Source organism: Python bivittatus, unplaced genomic scaffold, assembly GCF_059951505.1.
Source record: "Python bivittatus isolate LINGU-HERP-01145 unplaced genomic scaffold, Pbiv_v1 ctg000330_np1212, whole genome shotgun sequence".
Classification (NCBI taxonomy): Eukaryota; Metazoa; Chordata; class Lepidosauria; order Squamata; family Pythonidae; genus Python; species Python bivittatus.
The window spans coordinates 333,446-360,630 of NW_028277058.1; the positions used below are offsets into that span (position 1 = coordinate 333,446).

Below are 27,185 nucleotides of genomic sequence, written 5' to 3' on the forward strand. Positions count from 1 at the left end.
CCTCCTTCCATCAGCAAGGGCATTGAAGATGAAACATGGCTGGGTCTTTCAGCATGACAATGATCCCAAACACACCGCCCGGGCAACGAAGGAGTGGCTTCGTAAGAAGCATTTCAAGGTCCTGGAGTGGCCTAGCCAGTCTCCAGATCTCAACCCCATGGAAAACCTTTGGAGGGAGTTGAAAGTCCGTGTTGCCCAGCGACAGCCCCAAAACATCACTGCTCTAGAGGAGATCTGCATGGAGGAATGGGCCAAAATACCAGCAACAGTGTATGAAAACTTACAGAAAACATTTGACCTCTGTCATTGCCAACAAAGGATATATAACAAAGTATTGAGATGAACTTTTGACCAAATACTTATTTTCCACCATGATTTGCAAATAAATTCTTTACAAATCAGACAATGTGATTTTCTGGATTTTTTTCCCCATTTTGTCTCTCATAGTTGAGGTATACCTATGATGAAAATTACAGGCCTCTCTCATCTTTTTAAGTGGGAGAACTTGCACAATTGGTGGCTGACTAAATACTTTTTTGCCCCACTGTATTTCATTCTCTTGGTTTGATGAATAGAAGAGTGTGCAGAGGTTTTGAACTTGTAGTGTTTTCCAAAGTCCCGTGCTCTTTCCCAGGCATTGAGAAGACCATAACCTCAACCTTAGTTCTCAAACATGCAAAACAGGGTCAAACCTGCCTGGTACTTGGATGGGAGATCACCCATCTGATGGCTAAATTGGGAAGTTGAAAAAACATCTGAAGGAAGGCAGTGGCAAACCTCTTCTGCATGGTTGCCAAGAAAACTACAGGAATTTGTCCATGAAATCATTAGGAGGTTGACTCAATGTAGTCTTCTAAAAACTAAATAGTGTAGATTGTTAATTAGTACCTGGATGGGAGACCACTAGGAAAAAAGATAATGGCAAATGATTTCCATGACTACGTAGACATTTCTATGTAATTACCAGGAAATCAACTTGTAGGAGACTTTACATATATTTTAACTGGTTTTCTCCAACCCACTGGAGACTGGCAAACTGGCAACATAAACATTTTTACTAATGTATTGATTAATCCTAGGCTAGCTGAATAGAAGCAAGGAGCTGGATTGTTCTGTTCTCTTAAAAAAAAGAGCAAGAATAATTTATGGTAAGTCCTGAATCTGTGCTTTCTCTGGATGGGTTAAAATAGTATGTTTGTGTAGGGTTGCTTTAAAGTACGTGTTCAGGTTTTAGCTGTGCAAAAAGTGAACTCTTCTTTGGGGATTCTTTAAAATTTTCCACAGGCCCTGTTCAGTCAGAAGGTAAGTGGCTTTTCATGAGCCTGTCTCTACCCTGTGTTGGTAGTAGTAATTTGCTTGCTGAATTTCTATGTCAGGGAGTGGCCAAAGGCAGTTATTTTAGTGTCTCTGAGTTAAAGTTAGGAGTGTAAGGGAAAAACATGTTCTATAACCAATCCCATTAGTCAATTCTGAAGTAAACAGAATATTGGCTTGGGTATGTAGGTGGCAATTTTGACACCCATACTTCCTAAAGAAACAGGAATGTTGTGTTGGAGTTCCCACGCTAACTTGAAGCTTTTTTTTTAATAAGGTGATTACCATGGATAATAAATTTGCACTGGAGTCTGTAGGAAAATTTAAGACTGACTGCACTTAATATAGATTTAAATGGGTTGCAAACTACATTGTGTAGCAATGTGCTGTGGATACATTTTGACAAGCAGTTAATGTAGATCAAGGTTGTTAACTGTGTCCTGCCCTTATTCTTATATCTGCACCAGTGTTTGTAATGTATAAAATCACCAGATAACCTAGAGATAAAGTGAAGAGGAAAGTGAATGCTTCAATTTCTACAGGTTACCCAGAGAAAGATGGTAACATGACGAGAAATAAGGATGGCCATTTTACTTGTTTGTGGGTTGCTACTTAGAGCAGCAAATTAATAGACAGGTATTACAATATTCTGGCCTTATCTAATAAACATTTTGAAAACTAAGGCAAGATCAGATCCCATAAACTACAAGGGTGAAATTATTTGCCCTAGTCCAAAGAAATGGAATTAGATCAAGCAGAGTTTGCACTCCTCTGTGTTAAATAGTGCAAAGAGTGTCTTGTTACATAGTTTAAGATACAGTTTAGTTCTTCGCCATGTTCTCTTAGCAATGGCAGCTTACCAAGCAAATTTCAGTAGGTGATACTTGGAGAAAAGCTTCACTTCCTAATTTCTGGCAGGCGCATCCTTTTCTTCCTTGATTCTGAAACAAAAATCTATTTCAAGATCTGTAGAATCAGAACATTTCATATTTTTTTCTAGATTTGCTGAAATTTGGTAATCATCCTTTTGTAGATTGATTACCGGAAAGAAATGTACCTAGAGATTGGATTTCTACCACTTTCTCTGAATTCCACTTGAGCTGGAAATTATGTATAAATTCAATGCACATAATTTAGTTACAGTTTAATAGTGTGCCAAAGAACAATTGCACAAAAGGCGCTTTGTAAAACTATGTAACCGTTCTGCAGCATTTACATTATGAAGCAAGTCAGAACAACTCAACAGGAGGGCAAAAGCTTCATTTACAGTATTTAAATGAACCTTCACTTTAGCCCTCGAGCGATCATCGGACCTCTTATTCTGAGGTTAGTTTCTGTTCTTTTTAGACTGGTTGCACAAACATTATAAAGACTTATATAAACTCTTCCCTACTTTACACTATGTAAGAGATCCAAGTTACTGTGAAGATGGATTGCTATCAGCAAATTCATTTCTAAGAAACATGGACAAAATAATAGTTTTCCCCCATAGGAGTGGGAGATACACTACTTTAAAAAAAGCAAAAAATGGTTCTGTCACTCCAGCATTGAATAAAACTCCCTTGAGGGGAGATGAGACATTAATAAAAGTAATATGATGGGAAGAGCTTATGAGAATCAGGGTGCGCCTAACAGCTAGACCACAAATAGCTTAGTGGCAGAGCAAACTCTCCAGGTACCATTGAAAAATCTTGAGTGTCTGGACTCACATATCACATGAAAGCATATTCTTTTTCAAGAAGCCACAATGTTGAGCCCAGGCATAGTGCTAAGCTATAAACCTTGGCTTATAACCACAGTGTAAGTTCCTTGGCAATATGACATTTTTGCCATTGCCTCCTGGGATGCTTTTTTAACTTCTTGGTCTAACCTAGAACCTGGTTTTTTGAGACCAGCCAAGACTTTACACAATTCATGAAGTAAACTGACATCCCTGCCTGGTGTGGTTGGTGGCTACTCAGTGCAAAGGTGCAGTTTGCACAATTTTACAAATTTGAGCTATTGGCCTAATGTATGGGGAGAATACAACAATTTCTTTAAAAAGCCATTTTAAATATGTGCACAAATTAATTTCAATTAGATTACTTACTAGAAGCCTATATTTCTTATAGAGTTATACACACATAAATACTGAGAAGACAACAGAATTATATTGTATGGCAGCAGTGCTGAGAATGGATGCAAGCATGACATTTTCAGATCATTGCATGAAAGGAAAGTGCCTCTTTAAAAAAAATGTTGCTATTATCTCTTTGAACTATCTTCTACCTAACAGCTGGGAGGAAAGACACTTATATTCCAAACAAGTGAAGAATTTTGTTCTACCCATTTGTACAATGGCTGATCAAGATTGGGTGCTCAAATCTGTTTTCATTGTTAAGATTTAACCTGTCGCTTCTTACATAATCAACGAAACTTCTTTTAATTTAATTCCTATTGAGTAAGAAACAGTGAGTACCCTATAAGTGTGAAGCTGTTCAGATCAAAACTTAAACTTTAGTATAAAGTTTTTTGAAATAGAAGGTAAGCATTGATCTGTACCTGTTTCCTTCTTCCTGAGTGTTTACACCTTTCTTTTCCTTTCTTTGAACATGTACTAATTCAGCTGCTTTTTCTTATTCTAGGCCTTTCGGTATCCCCTTTCCTTACAAGCCAAGGAATAAATGTCAGACATCTGACATAACTGTTTTACAACAATAAATAAAATCAGTGAGTTGGTCAGATATAAGGATGTTTCTATGGGACTAGCCATCTTAAAGTCTGAAATCTGGCTGGAAGGGGGAAAGTATCTAATTGCAGTGCTTGTGTTGGGGATTGATAACCCCTAAAAACCAGTGGTCTTTGTGCAGATCAAAAGGGAGTAGTGTTATTGTTGTGCAGAGTGCAGCAATACTCCCAGGAAATGGCCAAAAATACACACCAGTATGAGAGATTTACAGAATGCAATGTCCATATCTTGTTCTCTAAAGAAATCCAGCCAGAAAATATAAAATATCTGGTTGTTTATTGATAAAAATGCAAAACTCCATAAAATACAAGTTTCATACAAAATATAGGAAAAATCACTTCTCATATATTTAGCATCCAAGACTTATCCACTACATAAGTATAACAAAGTCTCTAGCCAAAAACTCTCAGAGAAGAGGTACACTACTTGGTTATTAGTTACTACTACATAACCCATAAAAACTGACTACATGGTGGCTAAAATTCTACTGAGAGGTTGGGCATGTAATCCTCCCGTTTTATTGCCACCCCTTGAATAACTAGCATACATACGCCAATAGGTGACAGTAAATAGCAGTATACATGCACAATTACAATAACACTTTGCACATGACTTGCTTAGCCATAACAATACGTTTTGAAGATAACGAGCTGCACTTCTTCCCATGAGAAAATTCTAACAGTTATAGCATCTATAGTTATGTAAAAATTTAATGTGGATTTTAACATTGTTTCTGTCTGGAAACCATGTTTTCCTCTTCAACTTAGAAGAGCAGAAAGAATACTTTTTTTCAATGCAGTAATATTTATGTAATATGATTATAAATTATGAACATTCTGTTATTTAGAAAGCTTAAAGTATTGAAAATAAGAAAAAAGTAAAATTTTATCAATATTAATAGCCTTTTAGCATATCAATATTGCAAGCATAAAATTATTTAACTTTTCTTCCAAACTTAACATAAAAAGGACTGTTGTATATCATATCAGAATAGTAACTATGTGACAATAGTTTCAGTCTGAAACTAATTGCTTAGTATTAACATCTCCATTGCATTATTACTCAGTAATACACACACACAGAATAATAATAATAATAATACAAATGGAAATTTAATAGTAAGCAATATGTTGATGAAGGGAAATAAAAGATAGATGAAGCAAATGTAACAAAAGTTAAAATACTTGAAAGAGAGAGAGAGAGAGAGAGAGAGAAATAATAATAATAAGAGCAGAAAGAATACTTGACCAGAGGGATATGAAACCTGCATCTTGAACAGATCTAGCAGAAGGCTAAACCCATGAGCAACTTGGGCTGCTCATTTGCATTGGGAATATCTGCTAGCAACATCCGTGACTTAGAAATACATTCATACTGCAAACCTCCAGGGGAGTGCTGAAGATGGTAGCAAAATTGTGTCATTGAGGACTTTCCTCATATTACAAAGGTTGTCCCTCCACAACACAGATGCACATGTATCCTATATTTCCCTTGTTCTGAGATGATAAGTTTTGCAGCTTTGTCTGAATCCACAGTCCTACAGAGACACTTATGATCGTGGCCTAAGTAAGGCTTGTCACCTTGGGAGCCCAGAAGTCCCAAACTGCTGAGTTTTAAGTAAGCATCATTTCTTTTTGGATTGCTTCAATTGCTCATATTTCAATAGAACCAAAGCCGTACTATAGGTATTTCATTTCAATTGGGAATGATGATCTTTGTTAAAATGTCTTTTATATATAAACACTGACCTGCAAATATTATACTTTCAGTAAGCTCATTCTTACCATTTTTTCTGTGAGTGGGACAGTTGCTTTATCCATTCAGATGTTTAAATGATATAATAGGCGTCTGCAGGAAAGTTACATGGCAAAACGCATTGGGATATCATGACACAAACCCTGTGGATGATCAGTCTGTTGGTTCTGAGGAAGTGGATGGGGTCCTTAGGGCTGTGAGCTTGGCCACCTGCATTTTAGAGCCATGTACCTCCTGGCTGGGTAAGGCCTCCCAGGAGGTGATGTGTGGTGGGATCTAAGCTGTGGTGAATGCTTCTTTGTGGGAGGGGAATGTTCCACCTGCTTTGAAAGAGGGGTTGGTCCATCTCCTTCTCAAGAAGCCATTCTTGGATCCAACATTACTGGACAATTTTCATCCAGTCTCCAATCTTCCTTTTTTGGTGAAGGTTGTTGAGAAAATGGTCGACTCCCTTTTCAGTCTGGTTTGAGGCTGGACAACATTGGCTGCACTTGTGAATGATCTCTGGAGGGCTCAGACAGAGGTAGTACATCAGTTATTGCCCTCCTAGATCTCTTGATGGTGTTCAGTACCATCCACCAAAGTATCCTTCTGGACTAACTTAAGGGGTTGGGAACAGGAGGCATGATCTTGCAGTGGTTCTCCTTCCTCTCAGGCCAGTTCCAGTTGGTATGGATGGGGGGGAGAGGTGTAGCCCTAGGGCCTTGTGTGGGGTGCCCCCGGATTTGACTCTCTCCCTAGTATTTAATGTGCACAAGAAGTCACTGGGCAAGGTCATCCATTGGCATGGGGTGAGTGTGAGTATGTGGATGAAACTTAGTTGTATATCTCTACCCAGGACAAGTGATGCCATAGAGGTTACCTAGTGCCTGGATTCTATAAGGGTCTGGATGGGTATGAACAGTTTGTGAGCCAACCTAGCAAGAATTAATGTCTCTGGGGTTTGGGACCCCTTGGTTCTGGAATTGTTCCAAGCATTCCTCCAGACAGATTTGGTGTGCCATCTGGGGGTCCTCCTGGACTCACATCTGCTTGAGGAGTAGGTAGCAACTGTGGCTAGGAAAATCTTTGCATAGATACACTTTGTGGCCAGTTATGCCCATTCCTGGATTGAAAGCTCTGCTCATAGTCACTCATGCCTTAGTCACTTTCCATCTGGACTACTTCAGTATGCCATACATGGGGCTGTCCTTGCAAAGCATTTGGAACTGGTCCAGAATGCAGCAGCACACACAGTGTTGGGTGCACTGAGGTTCACCCATGTAACACCTTTGCTGCACGAGCTATACTGGCTTCATTATGCTTCCGTGTGTAATTCAAGATGCTGGTTATCACCTTTGTCAGGGAAAAATCCATGTTAAAACACGGGAGGCAGACATACCATGAAACAAGTCACTTCAAAGTTCCAAGTGCTACTAAAACTTTAAAACTTTATTGAAAATAAATTCAGCAAGAAAAATTCAGCGAGCAAAATACAATTAAAATGCAATTAAAACACACAAGCACAAGGTACTTACACATTGCAATGCCGACCTGCTTGTCCGAGCCGTCAAACTGACAGCTCGTTCAAGAGGTACCATTTACCTAGATGCCATCCTTTTTATTCCGTTAAACCACAGACCACATTATGACGATCAGATCATTCCCTGAACTGATGTCAACACGTGTCGTCTGTGCCCTGTTCTTGGCACCTTTGATCTCAACAACATATTTGTAATTTCCTTCATTTTGTAAGTTCCTCTTCTTTCTTGTAAATGCCCCCGCAGGTTACATATCGATTATCTTGGCCTTACTGAATGCATTCAAACCTTCATTAAAACATATAATAAGCTATTAATAATTTTCCCCTCACACCTTTAAAGCCCTACATGGCACAGGGCTAGGTTACCTGCAGTAATCTCCAGTGGTTTCTACCCATCCTACCAAATCTGGCAAGGTGAGCCTGCTCCAGGTCCCCTCAGTGAAACAATGTCATCTTGTGGGACCCTGGAGAGGTGTAATCTCAGTTTCAACCTCTGCCCTATAGAACAGCCTCTCCCTGGAGATGACAGCCCCAATCCTGTTAGCCTTCTGGAAGGCTATAAAAACCTGGCTTTTCCCACAGGCATTTGGGCCAGATTATTAGTGGAGTCTGATATTGGTGAATGTTGTTGATTGAAGATCATGTGTAAGGGGCCTCAGCTTTTGTATTTTGTATTCCGCAACGTGTGTGTGTGTGTGTGTATCTATATACCTATATATACAAGAGTTATTTGTTAAACCATTTGCATTTCTTAAATAATATAATACATACATGTTTCTGATATTGTGATACAAGTACAAAAGGACAGGCTTTGCATTTTGACATCATTGTGTGCATCATTTCTTTGTCGCTGTGGTTATTCACAATGCCTGTGTTGACAACAATTATTTTAGCCACTGGTTCCCAACCCATCGCCTTCAGGTGGCCCATGGCATGGATACCTATCTCTCTTCATTTATTTAAACATTTATATACAATTTTTCATTTTAAAATTCTTTATAATTTGCCAAGATTTAAGGTAGGGAACCAAAATCTTATACAGCTTGGCAATCTAATGAAAGGCCTTTTTAATTAAAAATAAAGGTCACTGGCACCATTGGAGAGAACTCTTGGTTTGGGTGGTGGGCCTCAAATGCTTTTGATGAGAATTCTTTTAAATTCCATTGGTTCCAATAGTCATTCCAAAGCAATTTTGTCCCTGTTAGGAAAAAAGAATGTCTTGTTTCAGATTAAAAAAAAAACTTCAAAAATCAGAACACTATTTCACAGTAAAATTGGTGACGCAGCTGTAAAATAAATTACTGTAATTTGCAACACAGTAAATGAAGGAGATTAAGATCCTTGATTAAATCTCATTTTCATCTATTTTGGTTGCTCCCATTTTCACTTTTTTTCTGTTCTTAAATTTCTTCCAAGCCTATTCTGCTTGGAAGTCAAGTTCCCTGTGTTCATGGAGTTAAAATGGGATGCTAAGATGACCATAACATACAGTATAGGAATTCAGTGAGTTCCTCAATCTTTAAATCAGGAACTTTCTGAATAGCTTTTTTACCAATCAAAAATTGAAACTGAGGGACTAGAATTTACTTCTCCAGCAGTTCATTTGGAAGTATTCTCTCCTCCAAAAAATAATTATGAGTTTATTTGCTATCACTTTTATAAATATGCTCATTAAAACTAATAGGTTTCAAGTCCCTTTTTATTGTAATATGTATTAATACCTAGAATATTAGGTATTGAAATGGTCTGGATCAGATATCAGGTCTCTTGAATACAAATGCAAATATCTGTACATATAATACATAGTGCTAGATTTTATAGGTAGCTTTACAAAGGCTTGTGAGTGATGTGCTTCTTTTATGAAGCTCCTTTCAGGAAGAGATCTCTTTTAAAATCCACCCTTTTTAGTTTATTGAACTGTTTAGAAATTGACAATATAGAGTCTTTGCCTTAGAGTTTTAAAAGGAATATTCAGCTGTTCTGCACTGAAGGATAAAATATTAACATGCACAAATATCAACACACATCTACAGGCATGTTTGATAAATGTTTATAGGATACCCTTATGGATCACATTCTTGTAGTACAGTGGTACCTCTAGTTACGAACTTAATCCGTTCCGTGACTCTGGTTGCAACTCGAGTTGGTCTCAAGTCGAGGTAAATTTTCCCATAAGGTTCAATGTAAATACGGTTAATCCGCCCTCCGAATTTGGTCGCGCCCCGAGGTAAATTTCCCCCATAAGGTTCAATGTAAATATGGCTAATCCGCCCTCCGAATTTGGTCGCGCCCCGAGGTAAATTTCCCCCATAAGGTTCAATGTAAATATGGCTAATCCGCCCTCCGAATTTGGTCGCGCCCCGAGGTAAATTTCCCCCATAAGGTTCAATGTAAATATGGCTAAACAGTTCTGAAACATATGCATTTTATTTTTAAACCTCAAAAACCTTCCAAACACCATAAAAGCCTTCCAAACACCACAAAACACACCACAAGCCTCACTGAACGTCTCCTTGCTAATGCGATCTCACCCACAGGAAGCCGCGACCGCATGGCAGCAGGGCAAATGGCCGCGGATCCGGTTCGTAAGTAGAGGCAAGTTCGTAAGTAGAGGTAATTTTTTGGGGCCGGAGCTGGTCGTATCTCGAAAATTTCATAAGTAGGGGCGTTCGTAAGTAGAGGTACCACTGAATTTGCATTTTTAAAAAAATTACAGGTTGAAATGAACCAACTTCAGAGAAGTTACAAAGCTCTGAAAGAACAAACGAACATCATTTTGTCCAAGTGCTTATGGTACATCGTGCTAGAGCAGTTCCTGATGAAATATGTCTGGAGTAGCAGCGGCTTGATTATGGTGGCAGTACCTATCATCACTGCAAGAGGATTTGCAGATGGTGGTAACAATACTTCCTTGGCTTTGAATTTTTGTGGAACATAGAAAGAGATGGCAAGAGAGATACCTTTTGTGTGACAGCTACTATACTAATAATTTTAATGCTAATACTGTGTAAATGAGTTTACTTTTAAAGCAGAGATTATTATCTGATAAATTAGTAACAGTGAATGGCCTTTATTTTTTACCTATTTTAATTTGACAGAAAAACCCTTATCCTTCAAGTCCAACCTGACTTCACTACTCTATGTGGACAAGACTAGGAAGTCAAAAAAGAAATCACAGAAGGAAAAATATGGCAAATCCCATTGACATTAGAAGTGCCATGCCATTTTTTAATCTAATATTTCTTTTTTTATTTCCCATATTTGTTTTTGGGATTATAGTTCTTTTTCAGATGGACTAAACTGGGTAGGTACTGTAATCCATTCTGAAAATAAGAGATAGGGGAAGATTATTCAATGCACTATTTATATAAGGTACTATTTATATAAACTAAATTTAACACTAGCCCTAGCTACCCCCTACTGCCAATATCAAGATGTTCCCTTCCCTGAATGCTACAAACCAGATGCAACCAAACAGTACACCTAGACGATTCTTTAAAAAGATTATTTTAAGAAAAATATTAACTAAGATGCTGGCATTCTGCAAAGCAAGCACCAGCCTCCAACTGTACATTTATTTGCAGGAATACTTTTGGGCCCCACCAAGGTCCCATTGGGATGGTAGAGAACATTTGGGGGTCTGTTCATCTTCTGTCCATGGTTGTTTCACAACTGGCTATGCCTACTGTGGTAGCCATTTTGATAATAGGTAAGTCTCCCATGACAGTCGTTTTGTGACTCTCAGAATACACCCTGGCCCCCAAAGATTGCCTACTTCTGCAATATGAAGATTTCCACCAACTCTTCTTTCATCTACAAGCTCTTGTACTGTATTCCATACCATTTCAAAGGATCCCCCAAGGGCACAAAGGTTGTAGATTGTAAGAAGAGTTTAAAAAAAGCTTTTTAAATGAAAATGAATTTTCTTGTGATCATCCAAGGAAAGTTAGGTTGAACAAACTAATATAACCAAATGAGGGAAGCAATTTTGTAAGTGATGCATATATGGAGCTATCTATATGTTGAGCTATATAGAGCGATCAACACTGGTAAACCTTTCTACAGCTCTGGAGAATGAAAAATTTGGTCCATAGTCATCCATTTAGGCAATGGATCTAATAAAAGGTTGACATGAGGCTAGAAATCTAGATGCATGTGAGAGGAAAGGAATGCTACCATGTGATGATATATTTTTCCAAATTCTCACAGTAAATTTATAATATACACAGTTGTATTACTATTATTGTTTATTTGTGTTTAAAAGAATGCTGTCAAGTACTATACATAACCTGTTTATAGGACTTTTTTCTGTTCTGAAGTAGAAATATTATCAATCTAGCAAGTTCAAGACATCAAGCAAGTATGTGGTTTGTGGTTTAATAATAGCCATGGATTTTACTAATAAGTAAATCCAACAACAATGTTGCCTTTGTGATGACATCTGGTTGGCCATTTTGCAAAACAGATGGTAGGCTAAATGGCTCGTATGGTTATATCCATATCTTCTTTCTCTTTCCTATTTTTAGATGGGTCTAGATTATTTGGCCTACTTGTTTTCTGCTGGCAGATGGAGATGATTGGGGATAATTGACATATGTCATTTTTAATCACAAATTTGCCAGTCTTCTCCCTTCCAGTTTGCTTTATAAATATAAGCCAGATCTCTAACATGCAGCCTAACATGAATTAGCAACTTTGTGATGAAAAAGCTTCTGTGTGTTCAACGTTTTTCCACACAAACAATTAATCAATTGACACACTGTGATTTTTTTCTATGGGGTATCACATGATGGGGAAACCATGAGTTAATAGACCAGTTGGGTGAGGATATATTTTACTCCTGGTATCCATTAAATTGCAAATCACATTATTCCTAGTAATTTTACACAAATGATGCTCAGATGACTGAGCATCTGTTGGTATCAGATGACTGAATTCAGCAGACTTGTCCATTATTTCAGAGGACTGTTCTGTTGCATCTGAAATTTGGTATAGAAGGATCCATTAAATTGAGGTTTCATTGTATGTGAAATTTGGATGTGTTTGTGTGCATGTATATAAAAGCCTAATATTTCTAACCTGTGTATGCAGTTATACATACATTAGCTTGAAGGACTAAATTTCTAAAAATATGAATGGCTTGGTATTCTAAGCAGCTATTGAAGGCTGTATTGAATATCTAGTCAAGTGAAAAATTCCCTCCTCTTCAAAATGATTGAAATAATATTTTAGTAATAGAAGAGGCCAGGACAAGACAGATGGATATCAGTATCCACATATCAGAGAGCCAAAGCTCTCTCTTGTTGTGTTGTTTTGATATTCCCTTGCACTTATTGTTTAAGCATGCACATCTTTGTGTTAGCTAAGCAGAAGAACTGCATTAGATATACAGCAGCTTTCAGTACTGATCACCAGATCAGTACCTCACTTCATATCTCTAAGGTCAGTTTGGAAAATGAGAGTGCTTATTCTTCCTTTGAGATGATTGATGGCAGCATTATCCTTTTGCAAAATTAGCACTGTTTCCTGCAGAGACATGGCATCTAGGGCTGTGCATTCAAGCTAGATAACAAGGTTCACAAATCACTTATGGTGCTCTTAATTAAATTGGATTGTGATGGCATGGAACCAGTTTTAAGTGAAGGTAGGCCAGCCTAATTGTTCAGATGGCAAGCCTCCATGCTTTACCGTGATGCGCTATATTTTGTGTAGCACGTCCAAAATAATAAAAAGCATGGCAATGTTTCTCCAGCTTTTTGGAATTGTGGACCACCCAATTAAATATTAGGAGAATATGATGACCCTCAGTTAAACAAACAACCCTTTCCTAATTTTTAGTCTTTAAGAAACACGAGTGTTCACATATTTGTTTCGGCGAATAAGATAATGAATACTCCCATCTCCTTTAATTTAAAAGGACTTCTTCAACTAAATTTTGTGCAAAATGTAACTCAAAGTATGTAATTATTTTGCAGTTGAACCAGGAGCTGAGGAAGAGACTGAGCTTTGAGGCTTGAGATGGAGAGTGGGTTCTGGTCCAGCCAGCTGCTTCTCAGTGAATGTGGGTGCTCTCTTTCAGGCTTAGCACATACATGCTGGCTTGATTTATGGTTTACTTGTGAGTAGCAAGCAGTCACACACAAAAGCCGGCAGAGAATTGGCCATGCAAGCACATGGACAGCCCAGGAATATTTACCGGAGCGCAAGGTTTTGCGTGAGAGCCAGGTATGAAAAGAGTTCAGTCCAGGGTCAAAACTGAGTGCAGGTTCAGAGATGCAAATAGTAGTCAAAAGGTCAAAATGACAAGGAGATTAGTCAGCTAGTCTGTGTCAAAGAGCCAAGATTCAGGAGATATCAGGGAGCAAGGACCCAGGTATGTAGATCTGAGGTTGGGGAGAATTGTTCCTAATGAAGAAGCCAGCCATTGGTGACTGCTGTAATGTAACCCAGCCCCAAGTGTGGCTCAGTTAGGGGGCTTTGGACCTTCAAATTAGTATTCAGCCGGGATCAGGCCCCTGATTGAACCCGGCATCTGATTCCCTACTGAACCAGATGGTTGATTAATTACTGACTCCTGAAGCTGACAATCTGCTAGATTAGGCCCCTCTCTGTGGGAGAGGTAATGGTCTGTGGGAATGACCTTGGGAGGCAAGAGGAAGAGGCACAGACTAGACAATGGTCAGATAAGAGGCAACTGAGTCTGCAGAAGGAATGGGGGTATGGCAAACATCTCAGAAAGGACCCTCCCTAGTTTCTTGGACTGTAAAGGTGAGAGGGGAAGAGATGTACTTTGAGATTTGCAAGATTCTGTTAGTGTAACCTTACAATAAAGTTAGAGCTAGTACTTCCGGGTGTGCAACCTTGCAAGGCTGACAGAATCAGAGGAGACTGTAAGAGTGGGGAAGTGGGAGGTGAGCTAGGGAGCAACTCTGATCCATTCAGCTGATTGGCAAGGAATGTAAGGAGGCAGAGAGGGAGATGGCAAGAGGTTCTTGTCTGGCAACTGACTGATGGTGACCATGGGGGGATGAAGCAGTGAAGCACCAGCAGGCTCTAGCTAGTGAACATGGGAAAGCTGTAGTGGACCAACTGGTGGATTTCCACTGACTGCAGCTTGAGAAATATCAGATTAGAGGTACCAGATCTGGGCTGCAAAAATCCAGTCAGCTATTTGACTCTTTTCTGTCATCTAGCAGTTATGTGGAAGTTTGGTGTCTGCATCCAATAGCTCTAATATAAGCTATTGTTGAAGATTCTGCTGTCTTACAATCTAGTTACTTGCAGGCGATTGCATCCTTATACCCTTTTCCAAGGGTTGGCCTGGCTGGTTGAAACTTCAGGGAGATAGGAAGGTCACCTTATGTCAGAAGTACAGAAAGTAAGGCCAAGGAGTCATCAGCAACTCTTTTGTAAGTGCACAGCACTCCAAAATGGGCAGGCCAAAAATTGGATCTTTCTCTGTGCTCTATTTGTTGGGGTTGGGGGAGGTTTTAAGAGGCAAAATGGATAGCTTGAGCAGGTAGATGCTTAAGACACTCACTTACCTTGTAAAACTGCTGAACCTCCCACCAAAAAACAGACCTTGGCCTTGCCTACTTTTGGAGTTGATCCTTGATATGTCATGCAAAGCCTGGTGAGCAGGGCCTTTGTCTCAGGCCCTACACTTGGTGGGGGCATCCTCTGAAGTACAATTTCGTATTTGAAACTATCAGATGAATCATTCTCAGCAAGAAATCAATGAGAACTTGTGTGATATCGTGGTTAAGATGTTGCACAAGGAGTGAAAAGACTTGGATTCTGGTCGGTCTTCAGCTATGGAAGCTCACTAGATGAGCTTTGGCCAGTCACTGTCTCTCAGCCCAGCCTACCTCGCAGGGTTGCTGTTGTGGAAAAGTAGGAGAAGGGAACACTAGGTATGCTACCTTGAGCTCTGAACAAAAGACAGGATATACATTGAATGAGTGAATGAAGTAATTTCATCAGGCCCTCTGGTTCAGGAACTCCATTGTTGCTACTGTTTCAAGGAATCATATGATTCGGGGGGGGTGATGTATATTTGTCTGCAAGCAGATTTGTTGCCCTCTGAGACAGGCGATCAGTTCTGATAATGATGGAATTTTCAGCATATAATGTCAGGATTTTTTTTCTCATGGGAAAGGATTCATCCCATTATCTTTACAACAATAACAAATAATATTTTGGCTACAGAGATCATGTGAGAAACACCTGTTATTGTGTGTTGTGTATTGTGCTATTTACTGCCACCTATTGGTGTGTGTCTGCTAGTTACCCAGTGGGGGTGGCATGGAGCTATAATATAATGAGAGGAAAATGTTCAGCCTCTCAGTGTGTCTCAGTGTGTGTGTGTATATAGCTTTAGCTCAGTATAGCACCATGTAATCATTTTTATGGACTATGTAGTTATAACAAAGTACCAAGTAGTGTACCTCTTCTCTGAGAGTTTGTAGCTAGAGATTTTGTTAAGCTTGTGTTGCTAATAAGTCTTGGATGCTACATTATATGAGAAGATGTGTTTATATTTTGTATGATATTTGCATTTTATGGAATTTTGCATTTTTATCAATAAACACCAGTTAGTATATATTTTCTGACTGGATTTCTTTGGGAAACAAGAAATGGACATTGCATTGTGAATAGCTGCAATGCTGATGTGCATATCTTTCCTGCGTAACTTTTCCTGGAGTTTTTTGCTGCGCTCTGCACAAACAGGAGTGTTTGTGATTTGTACTCTGCTCGACATATAAAGAGATCCAAAGTGTTCTTTCACATTTCCTATATTCTCCTGTAGTCAATTCAAATCTAACTTTACATGTCTTTGCCTCCTTCCAGAGGCTGTAGAATATATGTATTCTCCTCCATTTTCCCCACATAAATAGGCAAAATTTATCCTTGACAAGAAATTTCCTCCATTCCCGGTGCCTTGTTGTGTTCAGTATTTCAGGTTTCCCTACACATTCCCAATTATTTGGTATTGACTTCAGTGGAAGAAGAAAAATGCAGGAAAATTACATTGACTAAGGGTACAGCAGAAGAATGTGTGTGTGTGTATTTCAAATTAATATTCTGCCCCAGAGCCTTTCAAAATTTTAAAAATTAAATTATTTAATTAAATTAAAAATCCTGCTGACACAGTCATCAAATTAATGGAAATTTTGCACCTCATATTACTTTAGTTTGAAACTTGAGTTTTATGGATCTTCTCTTGTGAACAGAAAAATATCTGCTTACATATCAATACTGGATTCAGAGATTTCAGAAAAGCTTCTTGTTCTTTATCAAAAAGAATCAAGCCTTTGGAATAATAAAAAAGCATTTGTTTCTGTACTTCATACAACTTATCATTATTGCTTTTAATCATGATCATTTGTTGTTTTACAGGTCACAGAATTAGTAGACTACACTGCTCGTGTTTACAATATGTTTTCAGTCTTCGATGAAGTAAAGAGGGGCATTTACAAAAGGGCAGATGTTACTCCAGAACGTGAAAGCAGCAACAAGGAAATAAATAAAGCCAAACAGTATATTAATGGCGCCTTAGAAATCAAAGGTGATCAATACATTTCTCTTTCTTGATTTCTTTTTATTATTTCACACCTGTGTACAATTCAAAATGGAAATGGTGGGACGGCTTTATCTCATCTGTTCTCAGCTATGCGAGTTCCTCACTAGCTTTGTGCTGATTTTATACCCATGTATTAAGGGCTAATCTATATGTTCTTTGTCACTGGCAATGGAGCCAACAGGAAAGGGTTAACTCCACCACTTCTAGCCAGAAAGCAGGGGTTGCAGCTTCTTCCTATCCCATGGAAGAAACCCCACTCCCTGAAGTTTTATACTCTGCCTTCTAAAGAAAGCAATGGCTTTCCTTTGGCTTCATCTTGAAAGCCAAGAATAAAAAGAAAAAAAGAGAGAACGAATAGAAGATTTGTGCTTCTCCACCATGTGAAAGCATATCCTGGCAGTGGCATGCCACCTGACTGGCATGCTGGCAGGAGGTTGTAGCTGAGAGGGCCACATGGCTGAGCTGGGAGAGCAAACTAGGAGAGAAAGAACATCATAGGAAGAGCCCACTATGGGGGAAAGAACATCATAGGAAGAGCCCACTATGGCCTCCAGAAGCAGTAGAGCATGGGGGAGGCAAGTAACCCTGTTGACTACAAGCCTGCCTGTGACATATTCAGGGCTGAAGTCCACTTAGAAAGCTTATCCCTCCATCTCACTGGACTGAGCAGTACCAATGACTGACCTTCTGATGGCCTGAACCCTCCATCTTGTGTTAGTGAGGAGTGCCAGGAGAAAAATCCTGATATTACCTCCCCATATCCTGCAGTTACCTCCCCATACATATATAGTGGGTGTGGTGTCAAGTGATGCTGCTAGCAGCAATTCTCCAGTTCCAGGATAGAGACCAGAAGGAGTAGCATGCCAGCATCCAAGGCCTCAGTAGGTACAAACCCACCAGATGTCTCTTTATTCTACTAGTGGTTGGAAATCTGGAAGAAGGTGGATGTGGAGGTATGTCAGAGAAGGACAAGGAGGCACAAGCTGGCTTAGTGATGACCAGCATGGTAGCTTAGATACAGGTGAGAAGGGGTAAGTTTTGGGTTGATCCTGGCTATCCATACAAAGCATCTCAGTCCCCTTTCCATTCCCTAGTGATGCTTTTTCCAGGCCAGAAATGATATACCATATTTGTTACACTAGTAGGGAATCAGCTACTTCCATGTCTAGAAGCCCATCCAATAAGCCCTAGCCATCTCCAGCAAGTTGAAGGCTATGACCTCACATTCAGATGTCTAGTCTCAGATGTTCTACATTATGTGAAGATTCCTTTATTCCTATGGGGGAGCATGATACAAGCCATGACTGAAAGCCAGTTCTTAAAGGTTCAGTTCAGGCAGATTAGACCTTGGATAACAGTTTCCCACAATTTGCAGCTTCCCATGAAAGACTGTTCAAGCCAAGATGGAATGGGCAAAACCAGCTAAGCCCAACTGATCTCCAGATCAGGTCCTGAGGGCTCAATGGCTCAGACATTGAGCAATGAAGCACCAATTGAAATCCAGTCTTATAGTAAAGCTATTCTAGGGGGAGAAGATATTTGGAGAACCAATCATGTTGTACAAGAAAACTTAGAGGAAGCAGGAAAGCAGATACAAGAGAAGTCCTGCATCATCTTTTCATATCAAAAACTAAAGACCTGTCCTTATTTTGGACAAGGAGCAGTCAAAGAAGAACATGGGGGATGCCCCTCTCTGGGGCTCTCAGCTTCAACAGTCAAGGCAGAGGAAGCAAAATCCAAGGGAAACATTCCTCAGCATAATGCCATTACGTCCCAGCTGGATACAAAACTGGAAAAAGTCTGGCATACTTTGAAACATGTCTGCCAGAACAGAGAGGGGTTGGATACAGAATCTGGCAGGGATATGCTGTAGAATTCAGAGAATGAACTAGAATGCAGAAGAAAGCCAAAAGACAGCTATCAATTGTTCCCTGTCACCAAGATAAAAAAGGTAATATTTCAGGATGAAGGAGACAAGTGCCTATAGAACATGAGGACAACAGAGTACATATCCCAGAAGAGGTTTTCTCTGCTGTGTTTTTAATTACTTTCTTTACAGTGCTAAAGATAAATGAAGATTGGAGAGCTATTCTGAACCACAGGTGTTGGAATAATTAATCAGGCATTGAAGCTTTAAGATGGAGATATTAATATTAACAATAGCTGTGATCAGTATCAATTTAGAGCACCCCCAACATTCATCAAGGTGTGGGTGAATCTTGTGAGCTATTTAAGAAGACAGAGTCTACATTTATATCTGCCTACACAATCCATTCATTAGAACACATATCACAGCCATTTGCCAGGAACAGGTCTATCTGGTGAACCTTGCTAAGAACATGCTGGCACCACGTGAGTGGATTCTACACCTGGAGGTCATCTCTTAAGACTGGAAAGAGATCCTAGCACCCAGAAAATCAATGGTTATGAAGCTACGAAAGTTATAGGTTGTGATGATCACAGTACAGCACTAGGTTCCCTAAGCCCACCTCCATTGCAGACTGCTACAATGGCTCCATCTCCCAATTCAGGATCAGGGTGCTAGCAGAAACCATCTGCACATAATGATGTCAAGCAAAGAAATCTAGTTGCTGTATTGGTAACTAGTCCCTACCAATTTGGCATAGAGAATGCTACTCAGTGCCTTTCAGGGGCCAGACATCAGCCTAACATAGTGAGAAACCCACTTTCAAAACAAGTCAGAGCATGAGTCAATCCTGCGGATCAACCAACTGTATCAGGTAAAAGTATAATGGTCCTGAAAGCACTATGAGATCAAGTGAGTGGGTGTCTCCTACTGCTATGAATAGACAAGATAATAATTAAATTTAAATCTTTAGGGCAAATCAGATCAAAGGCTTTGGAGGGAGCCCATCTAAGGACATGGGCAAATCAATCCTCATTCACTGTCTTCTCTTCATGAAGGATTACTACTTCCAATATCTTTAGTCACAAGGATGTGCTGTCTGGAATTTGGGAAGCTATAATCTAGCTCATCTAGAGATTACTAGGGAAGGCTACGATGCACACTTTCTTTCTTGCCTTCCAGCTGATTTAAGAAGCTCTTGTCAGCTCAGCTCCTGGTGGTTACATGAACTTTTTGGACAACAATATGGTTTGCCATTGCCTTTATACTACAGCCCTAGGATTCCCTGCTGGTCTCTCATCTATGGAAGGATCAGGCCTTCCAAGTTCAGACAAAAGTGGACAAGTGCAGCCATCCTCTGATTGTACTCTTTCTAGCATTAGGGTTTGAAAACCACTTTGGGAATATTACATTTTGATTTTAAGGTGTTATGGTTGCTTATTTAACAGTTATTACAGTCCACCCAACTCAAAAGACTCTGGGAGGGTTGTGTTAAACATTTCTCAGTTTTCTTGACATCTTATGGTGTTGTGAAATGAGATTGGAAGACTTCTTCAGAGTCAAAGAAGTTAATGAAAAATACTGTGGAATTAACTGGCTGGGGAATTCTTGAAGTCCATACATCTTCAAATTCCCAAGGTTGAGAAACTGCTCTAACTGATCTCACTGAGCATAGAACCATGAAACATTATGTAGGTTATTGGAAATAACTACAGTACAGTAACATTTTTTAAAAATCCTTCTGAAACAACAGTGATTGCTTAAAGTGATAGTGAAAGTACATTTAGAAATATCTAGGGTGGAGCTAGTTGGGTTTTGGAAATCATTCTGAAAAGATGTTTTTGAGTGGGTGGGAACATGAACGTAGCCCCATCCATAACACTTTAAAGAAGCCACGTTTTTTCCCAGGCTTGTACAACTGGCCTTTGCAGTTTCACATGATCCCAGGAAAAGATGTGGCTGCTTGAAGAAATTGTAGACAGGGACTGTGTTTGGACTTGTGTGTATTCTGAAGCATCTTTTTAAAATTGAACCTGGAGTATTGCGTAGCCTTAGCTAGAATTGATTCCTAAAGTGTTGAATAAAAGTTAACATAAATATAACAAATTTATAGTGATTATGCTTGGTGTATGATTGTACAAGTTCTTGACATAACCAAAGACTAAGAAACAAAGACCAGTCTCTTGCCTAATCCCATCTAGAACACAGAGAGGCATTTCATGTGAAAGTCACCCAGTGATGAACGTCTCTGTAAATCAGCCTTTCACAAATCAATAACTTTCTGTCTGTACTTGTAGGTCTGTATGCTCTATTAACATATATTGTGTTTTTTTGTTTTTTGTCTTTTTTACTTATAGGAAGAGTAATAGATATTGGTCATGGGATTATCTGTGAAAATGTTCCTATTATTACCCCAAATGGAGATGTGGTGGTTTCCAGGCTAAACTTCAAAGTAAGATGATATACAGAAATCTTCTGATTGTTGTCATCACAGTTAGCACAAAAAGAGTACAAAGTCCATGTGCCATATGTTAAACACTTAGACAAGCATATGGAAAAGAGGGGAAATCAAGCAAGGTAGGCATAGTTGCTCAATGACAGAAGCAGAAGTGTTTAGCTTACCCTATTTTAGGTAATCAAGGACCCATGTATCTTCTGGTCCCCATGCTCTGAAAGAACATGAGAAATAACTACAGTTACTGAATATGTCTGCAGTCAGTAGTTATGGAAATCCCATTCATGCACATGGGCCTTATTGTACAAATTCAGGCCTCTTATTATTCTATTCAATGCACAGAGCTCAAGAGGCAATGGTCAGATGAAAACTGGGAGGTGGGACCAGATTTTATTTCCCTCAGTGTCCTGACTGGAATATATGGACTGGAATGTGAGAAGAGCTAGATGGTGATTTGATTGTGTTCTGATTATGTTTCCAGATTGAACCTGGCAACTAGGGTGTTCAAAGCATAAGTCACTCCTATGTTACTCTGATATTACCACAATTGGATTACCACATCTGTGATTCCAAGAGGAGAAGAAATGCAATTTCTTGTATTGCAAACATAAAGAAATTTAGGGAGACTCAGGAAGATTATATATCTGAGGTCAACTTTCCTCATTTCCTCATCGTAGCATAGTAACATGTGGAGAAGCCACTAAGGAAAAAAAAAGACAAAACATACTCTTTTTCATAATGATAGAAGGATCAGCTGTGTGCTAGAGAGGAAGATCAGCATTAATAGTGAGACCAAAGATAGAACATCTCCCCATGTTATTCTCAGAATAGTGATTGTAAATTGAGCCATTTCCTGCTAAAGTGTGTATTCTGTGCACTAGAGCCTCTTTGGATGAGTTTGTTCTTACAACCTGGGGATGTGGATGAAGTGTTAGTAAAGTTTAGTCAATTATCTGCTTGCTCAATGCTTGCCTTCATAGCACATTACCACTAGTAAAATTGGGTTACTCAGCTAGGTGCAGGAGGTCATAAATTCCTCCTCACACAAAGAAGTGGTTCAAGATTAAGAGAGATTAAGAGAGGCCACAGTGAGATTGGTCCTGGGGAAAAGAACATCACTGGACCAGAAGATTTAAATATAGATCAGGTACTGTGACACAGATGGCACACCTCTTACAAAGGTGACATTATTTCACAAAGGGCACCCAGAGCCTTGATTATGTGCCATGAATTTGGTGTTGACCCATAACAACCACATAGATAGATTTTTCTCCAGGAGGATCTGTCCCCAACCTGGTTTTTTAAGTCTTCCAACAGTTCATCCATTGCTTCTGTAAATGAGTCCATCCACTTCGCTGCTGCTTATCCTCTTCTTCTCTTTCTTTCCACCATTCCCAACATTATAGACTTCTCCAGACAGCTGGGTCTTCACATGTGTCCAAAGTATGATACTCTGTTGTTGTTGTTCAGTCGTTAAGTCATGTCCGACTCTTCATGACCCCATGAACCATATTGTGCCAGGCCTTCCTGTCCTTCACTGCCTCCTGAGTTTGCTCAGTTTCATGCTCATTGCTTCAGTGATGCTATCTAACCATCTCATCCTCTGCCATCCCCTTCTCCTTTTGCCTTCAATCTTTCCTAGCATCAGGGTCTTTTCCAAAGAGTCCTCTCTTCACATTAGGTGACCAAAGTATCTGAGCTTGAGCTTCATTATCAATCCTTCCAATGAGCAGTCAGGGTTGAATTGATGGGTCCAGATGCCATGATCTTAGTTTTTTTAATGTTGAGCTTCAAGCCAGCTTTTGCAATCTCCTCTTTCACCCTCATCAAGAGGCTCTTTAGTTCTTCTTCACTTTCTGCCATTAGGGTGGTATCGTCTTCATATCTGAGGTGGTTGATGTTTCTCCCTGCAATCTTAATTCCAGCTTGTGATTCTTCCAGCCTGACATTTCTCATGATGTACTCTACATATAAATTAAATAAGCAGGGTGACAGTATACAGCCTTGTCATACTCCTTTCCCTATTTTGAACCAATTGGTTGTTCCGTGACTGGTTCTAACTGTTGCTTCTTGGCCCGCATACAGATTTCTCAGGAGACAGGTAAGGTGGTCTGGTACCCCCATCTCTTTAAGAATTTGCCAGTTTGTTGTGATCCACACAATCAAAGGCTTTTGCCTTTGTCTCTTTTGTCTCTATACATAACCCTTTTGTCTCTATACATTGACATCATCCTCCAGAGTCCATACTGTAACCCAGCTTGAACCCAAACTGGAAAGGGTCCAGATAATCCACTTCATCCAGGGCCCTCAGCAGCTGAGAGCCAACTACCCTCTCAACAACCATCCCTAAAATGGGAAGCTTGGAGATTGGACAAAAATTGTCTAGTACTGTTGGGTCCAAGGGCATCCTCCTGAGAAGGGGATGTACCAATGCTTCCTTTATGGCAGGCAGTACCACCCTCTCCTGCAAGGAGGCATTAACCACCATTTGGAGCCAACTGCATGATACCTCCTGGGAGGCCTTGACCAACCAAGAGGGACATGGGTCAAGGGCACAGGTGGCTGAGCTCACAGCTGTGAGGAGTAAATTTTATTTTTACATCATACATGGTGACAGGTGCAGAAGTGATTTGAAAAGAGATTTTCAAATTTCTTTTGAAAAGAGATTTACCATTACCACTATTTTACCATTTACCATTAGAAAATGTATAGTATATATGAGTTACTGGACAACCTCCATAAGTATTGGTTTTAAGAAATTAGCTATCATTTTTTCTCATCTCATCTAAGTGACAATGATGGCCAGCCACATACCAAGCAAAGTACTAGTTGAAGTCAGAGATTAGAATTACTAAAATCTCAGACCACAAATCTTAGATTAATAGACAGTAGAGTAAATAAAGGATGGAGAGAGAAAAGCGACCCCTGGATTTTCAGAAGTGGTAGCAGAAGCTCAACCTAACTGAAAGTCCGTCAGAGAAACAGAAGGCAGCTTTCAAAAACAGGCCCGTGCAAAGGGTCCTTCACCTGCGGGTAATTCTCCTTTGGACTGAAAGACAAGCTGTAGCAGAACAGCAGGTCAAAAGGGGCTGGGACAGAGAGGAAGGAGTGGGCTGGAGCAGCCCAGCTGACTTTGGATTCTCTGCTTTTCTCCACTCTTCTTTCCTGCCAGGCCCTGCTGGAGGACAATCATTTCAGCAGCTGCTCTGCGGGACTAGCTGCATTGCTTGCAGTAGATGACATCAGGTCAACTTCTTGTTTCTTTGGTAGCGCTTAAGGAAAATCTCTTTGCAGCACTCAGAGAGTAAGAAGGGGGAGAACAGCCAACAAAAGAGAAAAGTAAAAGCACAGCTTGACTGGGTGCACCAGTTGTGCCCCATGCTAGATCAGGAGGCCTTTCAGACGGTCACTCATGCCCTGGTCACCTTGCAGCTTGACTACTGCAACACATACCACATAGGGCTGCCCTTGAAAAACACCCAGAAGCTTCAGTTGATCCATTGCCCTTTTGGACACTTTCAGCTGGGGCCACCAAATCAAAGGAAACTTTTTCCTTGTGAACTGGAGAGAAGAGAGGGTAGATTGAGCTCCCCACATCTCCTAGTGGTCGACACAGCTTCTCCTATTCTCTTGGGGAAAAGGAAACTGAGGGCTGTTGACTAGGATGGACACTGATGCCTCTTTCTTCTTTTGTCCCGACAGCCAGGTCCCACCAGCCATGGACCCAGCAGTGGGATCCATGCTGCTCAACCTCTTTGTCTTCCTCTGGATGCGCTCCATGGAGAGAAAAGATGAGGATCTTCCTGAGGTAGCACCTTCACCAACATTTCTGGGACTTGCTTTCCGGTTTTGGTAAGGCTGGGAAGACATTCTGGAAAAGTGCAGGTCACCATCTCTGTGTTTCCTTTCACATAGAGAAGACTATACTGGGAACCTGCAAGATTGTTTAGTGGCATTCATGTACATGTTGGCAAATGGGGAGAGGGAATGTAGAGAGTGGAATTTGCCCAAGGGCTCCGTGAGACTCCTCTCAAGGCTAGGAGACTCAGCCAGCTCTGTGAAGCAAAACAGCTTTTTAATTGATGGAATGGGGTCTCGATGGGAGGGATGCTCCAAAGGCAGGTGTGCTTTGGCAGGTTTTCTTCATCTGTAGGAGACCTAAACATTTGCTGAGGATCACAGTCCCTGTCTCTCCATTCACATATTTCCCAACCAAAAAGATCTCACGGAAAAGGAAGCTCCTCTTCACCAAAAAAGACCCCCAGCAGGTGCGTAAGGCCCAACGTGAGGCTACCTGTCTCAGATCAGACCTCCGGGCCAGCCAAAGTCTGTGGCAAAAGGTCCATCGGAGGAACAGCAAGGCAGCCCTAAAAGTAGGTACCCCTTGGAGATGGGGATTCCTGTGACTGGGCTTTGCTCCCATATTTGAATCCCAGTCTCTTGCCCAATCTCAGTGGGGTGGAAAAGATTCCCCAGGATGGAGAGAGTCTCGGAAGGGTTTCAAGCTTTTCTTCTGAAAGGGAGACCACCGGGGAGCACTGGAGGAAAGAGGCCCCACAGCCTCCTGGACTTACGGCCTGACTCTTTTCCATTGCAGCAGGAGGACAGCATCATTCAGTGCCTCTGTTCCATTGCTGCTCTGTTTCAGCTGAAGCAGAGCGGGGGACTGGAAGTCCAGGTTCCCAGGAACAAGAACCTGTAGAGTCTTGCTGTCCCGGTAAGTAAGTGGGAGGGAGGTGGAAATGGGTGGCAAGCCAAACAGGATGGAGAGGGAAAAAGCGACCCCTGGATTTTCAGAAGTGGTAGCAGAAGCTCATCCTAACTGAAAGTCCATCAGAGAAAGAGGAGGCAGCTTTCAAAAACAGGCCCGTGCAAAGGGTCCTTCACCTGCAGGTAATTCTCCTTTGGACTGAAAGACAAGCTGTAGCAGAACAGCAGGTCAAAAGGGGCTGGGACAGAGAGGAAGGAGTGGGCTGGAGTAGCCCAGCTGACTTTGGATTCTCTGCTTTTCTCCACTCTTCTTTCCTGGCAGGCCCAGCTGGAGGACAACCATTTCAGCAGCTGCTCTGCGGGACTAGCTGCATTGCTTGCAGTAGATGACATCAGGTCAACTTCTTGTTTCTTTGGTAGCGCTTAAGGAAAATCTCTTTGCAGCACTCAGAGAGTAAGAAGGGGGAGAACAGCCAACAAAAGAGAAAAGTAAAAGCACAGCTTGACTGGGTGCACCAGTTGTGCCCCATGCTAGATCAGGAGGCCTTTGAGACAGTCACTCATGCCCTGGTCACCTTGCAGCTTGACTACTGCAACACATACCACATAGGGCTGCCCTTGAAAAACACCCAGAAGCTTCAGTTGATCCATTGCCCTTTTGGACACTTTCAGCTGGGGCCACCAAATCAAAGGAAACTTTTTCCTTGTAACTGGAGAGAAGAGAGGGTAGATTGAGCTCCCCACATCTCCTAGTGGTCGACACAACTTTTCCTATTCTCTTGGGTAAAAGGAAACTGAGGGCTGTTGACTAGGATGGACACTGATGCCTCTTTCTTCTTTTGTCCCGACAGCCAGGTCCCACCAGCCATGGACCCAGCAGTGGGATCCATGCTGCTCAACCTCTTTGTCTTCCTCTGGATGCACTCCATGGAGAGAAAAGATGAGGGTGTTCCTGAGTTAGCACCTTCTCCAACATTTCTGGGGGGCTTGCTTTCTGGTTTTGGCATGGCTGGGAAGACATCCCGGAAAAGTGCACGTCAACATCTCTGTGTTTCCTTTCAGGAAGAGAAGAAGTTTCTGGAGGAGGCCCTGGGCCTCACACTCAGAGGTCTTCTTCGGCAGGCTCCAACCTCAGAGCACTTCATTTTTATGTTGAAGGTAAGGACGTAGAAGTGCCAGGAGGAGCTTGAAGGAAGACTTGGTCAATGCAAACATTGACAGAATCACGTGTGAAAACTCCTGTTAAATATC

The 27,185-nt window shown here is 40.7% G+C and overlaps 1 protein-coding gene and 1 pseudogene across 23 annotated transcripts in view; both read left to right on the forward strand.

Moving 5' to 3' along the window:
• Positions 1 to 27,185, forward strand: part of LOC112542518 (ATP-binding cassette sub-family D member 2-like) — a 32,751-nt gene that overhangs the window by 4,460 nt on the left and 1,106 nt on the right. For 3 of the 23 annotated variants that reach the window (XM_088141593.1, XM_088141591.1, XM_088141592.1), the window contains exons 3-11: positions 1,080 to 1,148; positions 16,719 to 16,887; positions 21,127 to 21,221; positions 24,397 to 24,470; positions 24,927 to 25,032; positions 25,445 to 25,597; positions 25,822 to 26,330; positions 26,786 to 26,890; positions 26,997 to 27,092. In XM_088141593.1, coding sequence (XP_087997719.1) covers positions 1,146 to 1,148; positions 16,719 to 16,887; positions 21,127 to 21,221; positions 24,397 to 24,470; positions 24,927 to 25,032; positions 25,445 to 25,597; positions 25,822 to 25,926 — 705 coding nt within the window. In that variant the 5' untranslated portion in view covers positions 1,080 to 1,145 and the 3' untranslated portion in view covers positions 25,927 to 26,330; positions 26,786 to 26,890; positions 26,997 to 27,092. Of the gene's footprint in view, positions 1 to 1,079; positions 1,149 to 3,938; positions 4,024 to 4,915; positions 16,888 to 21,126; positions 21,222 to 24,396; positions 24,471 to 24,926; positions 26,891 to 26,996; positions 27,093 to 27,185 lie in introns of those variants that run through there. The other 20 variants (XM_088141601.1, XM_088141614.1, XM_088141597.1 and 17 more) reach the window with 20 other exon arrangements.
• Positions 26,748 to 27,185, forward strand: part of LOC148215874 (uncharacterized) — a 39,752-nt pseudogene continuing 39,314 nt past the window's right edge.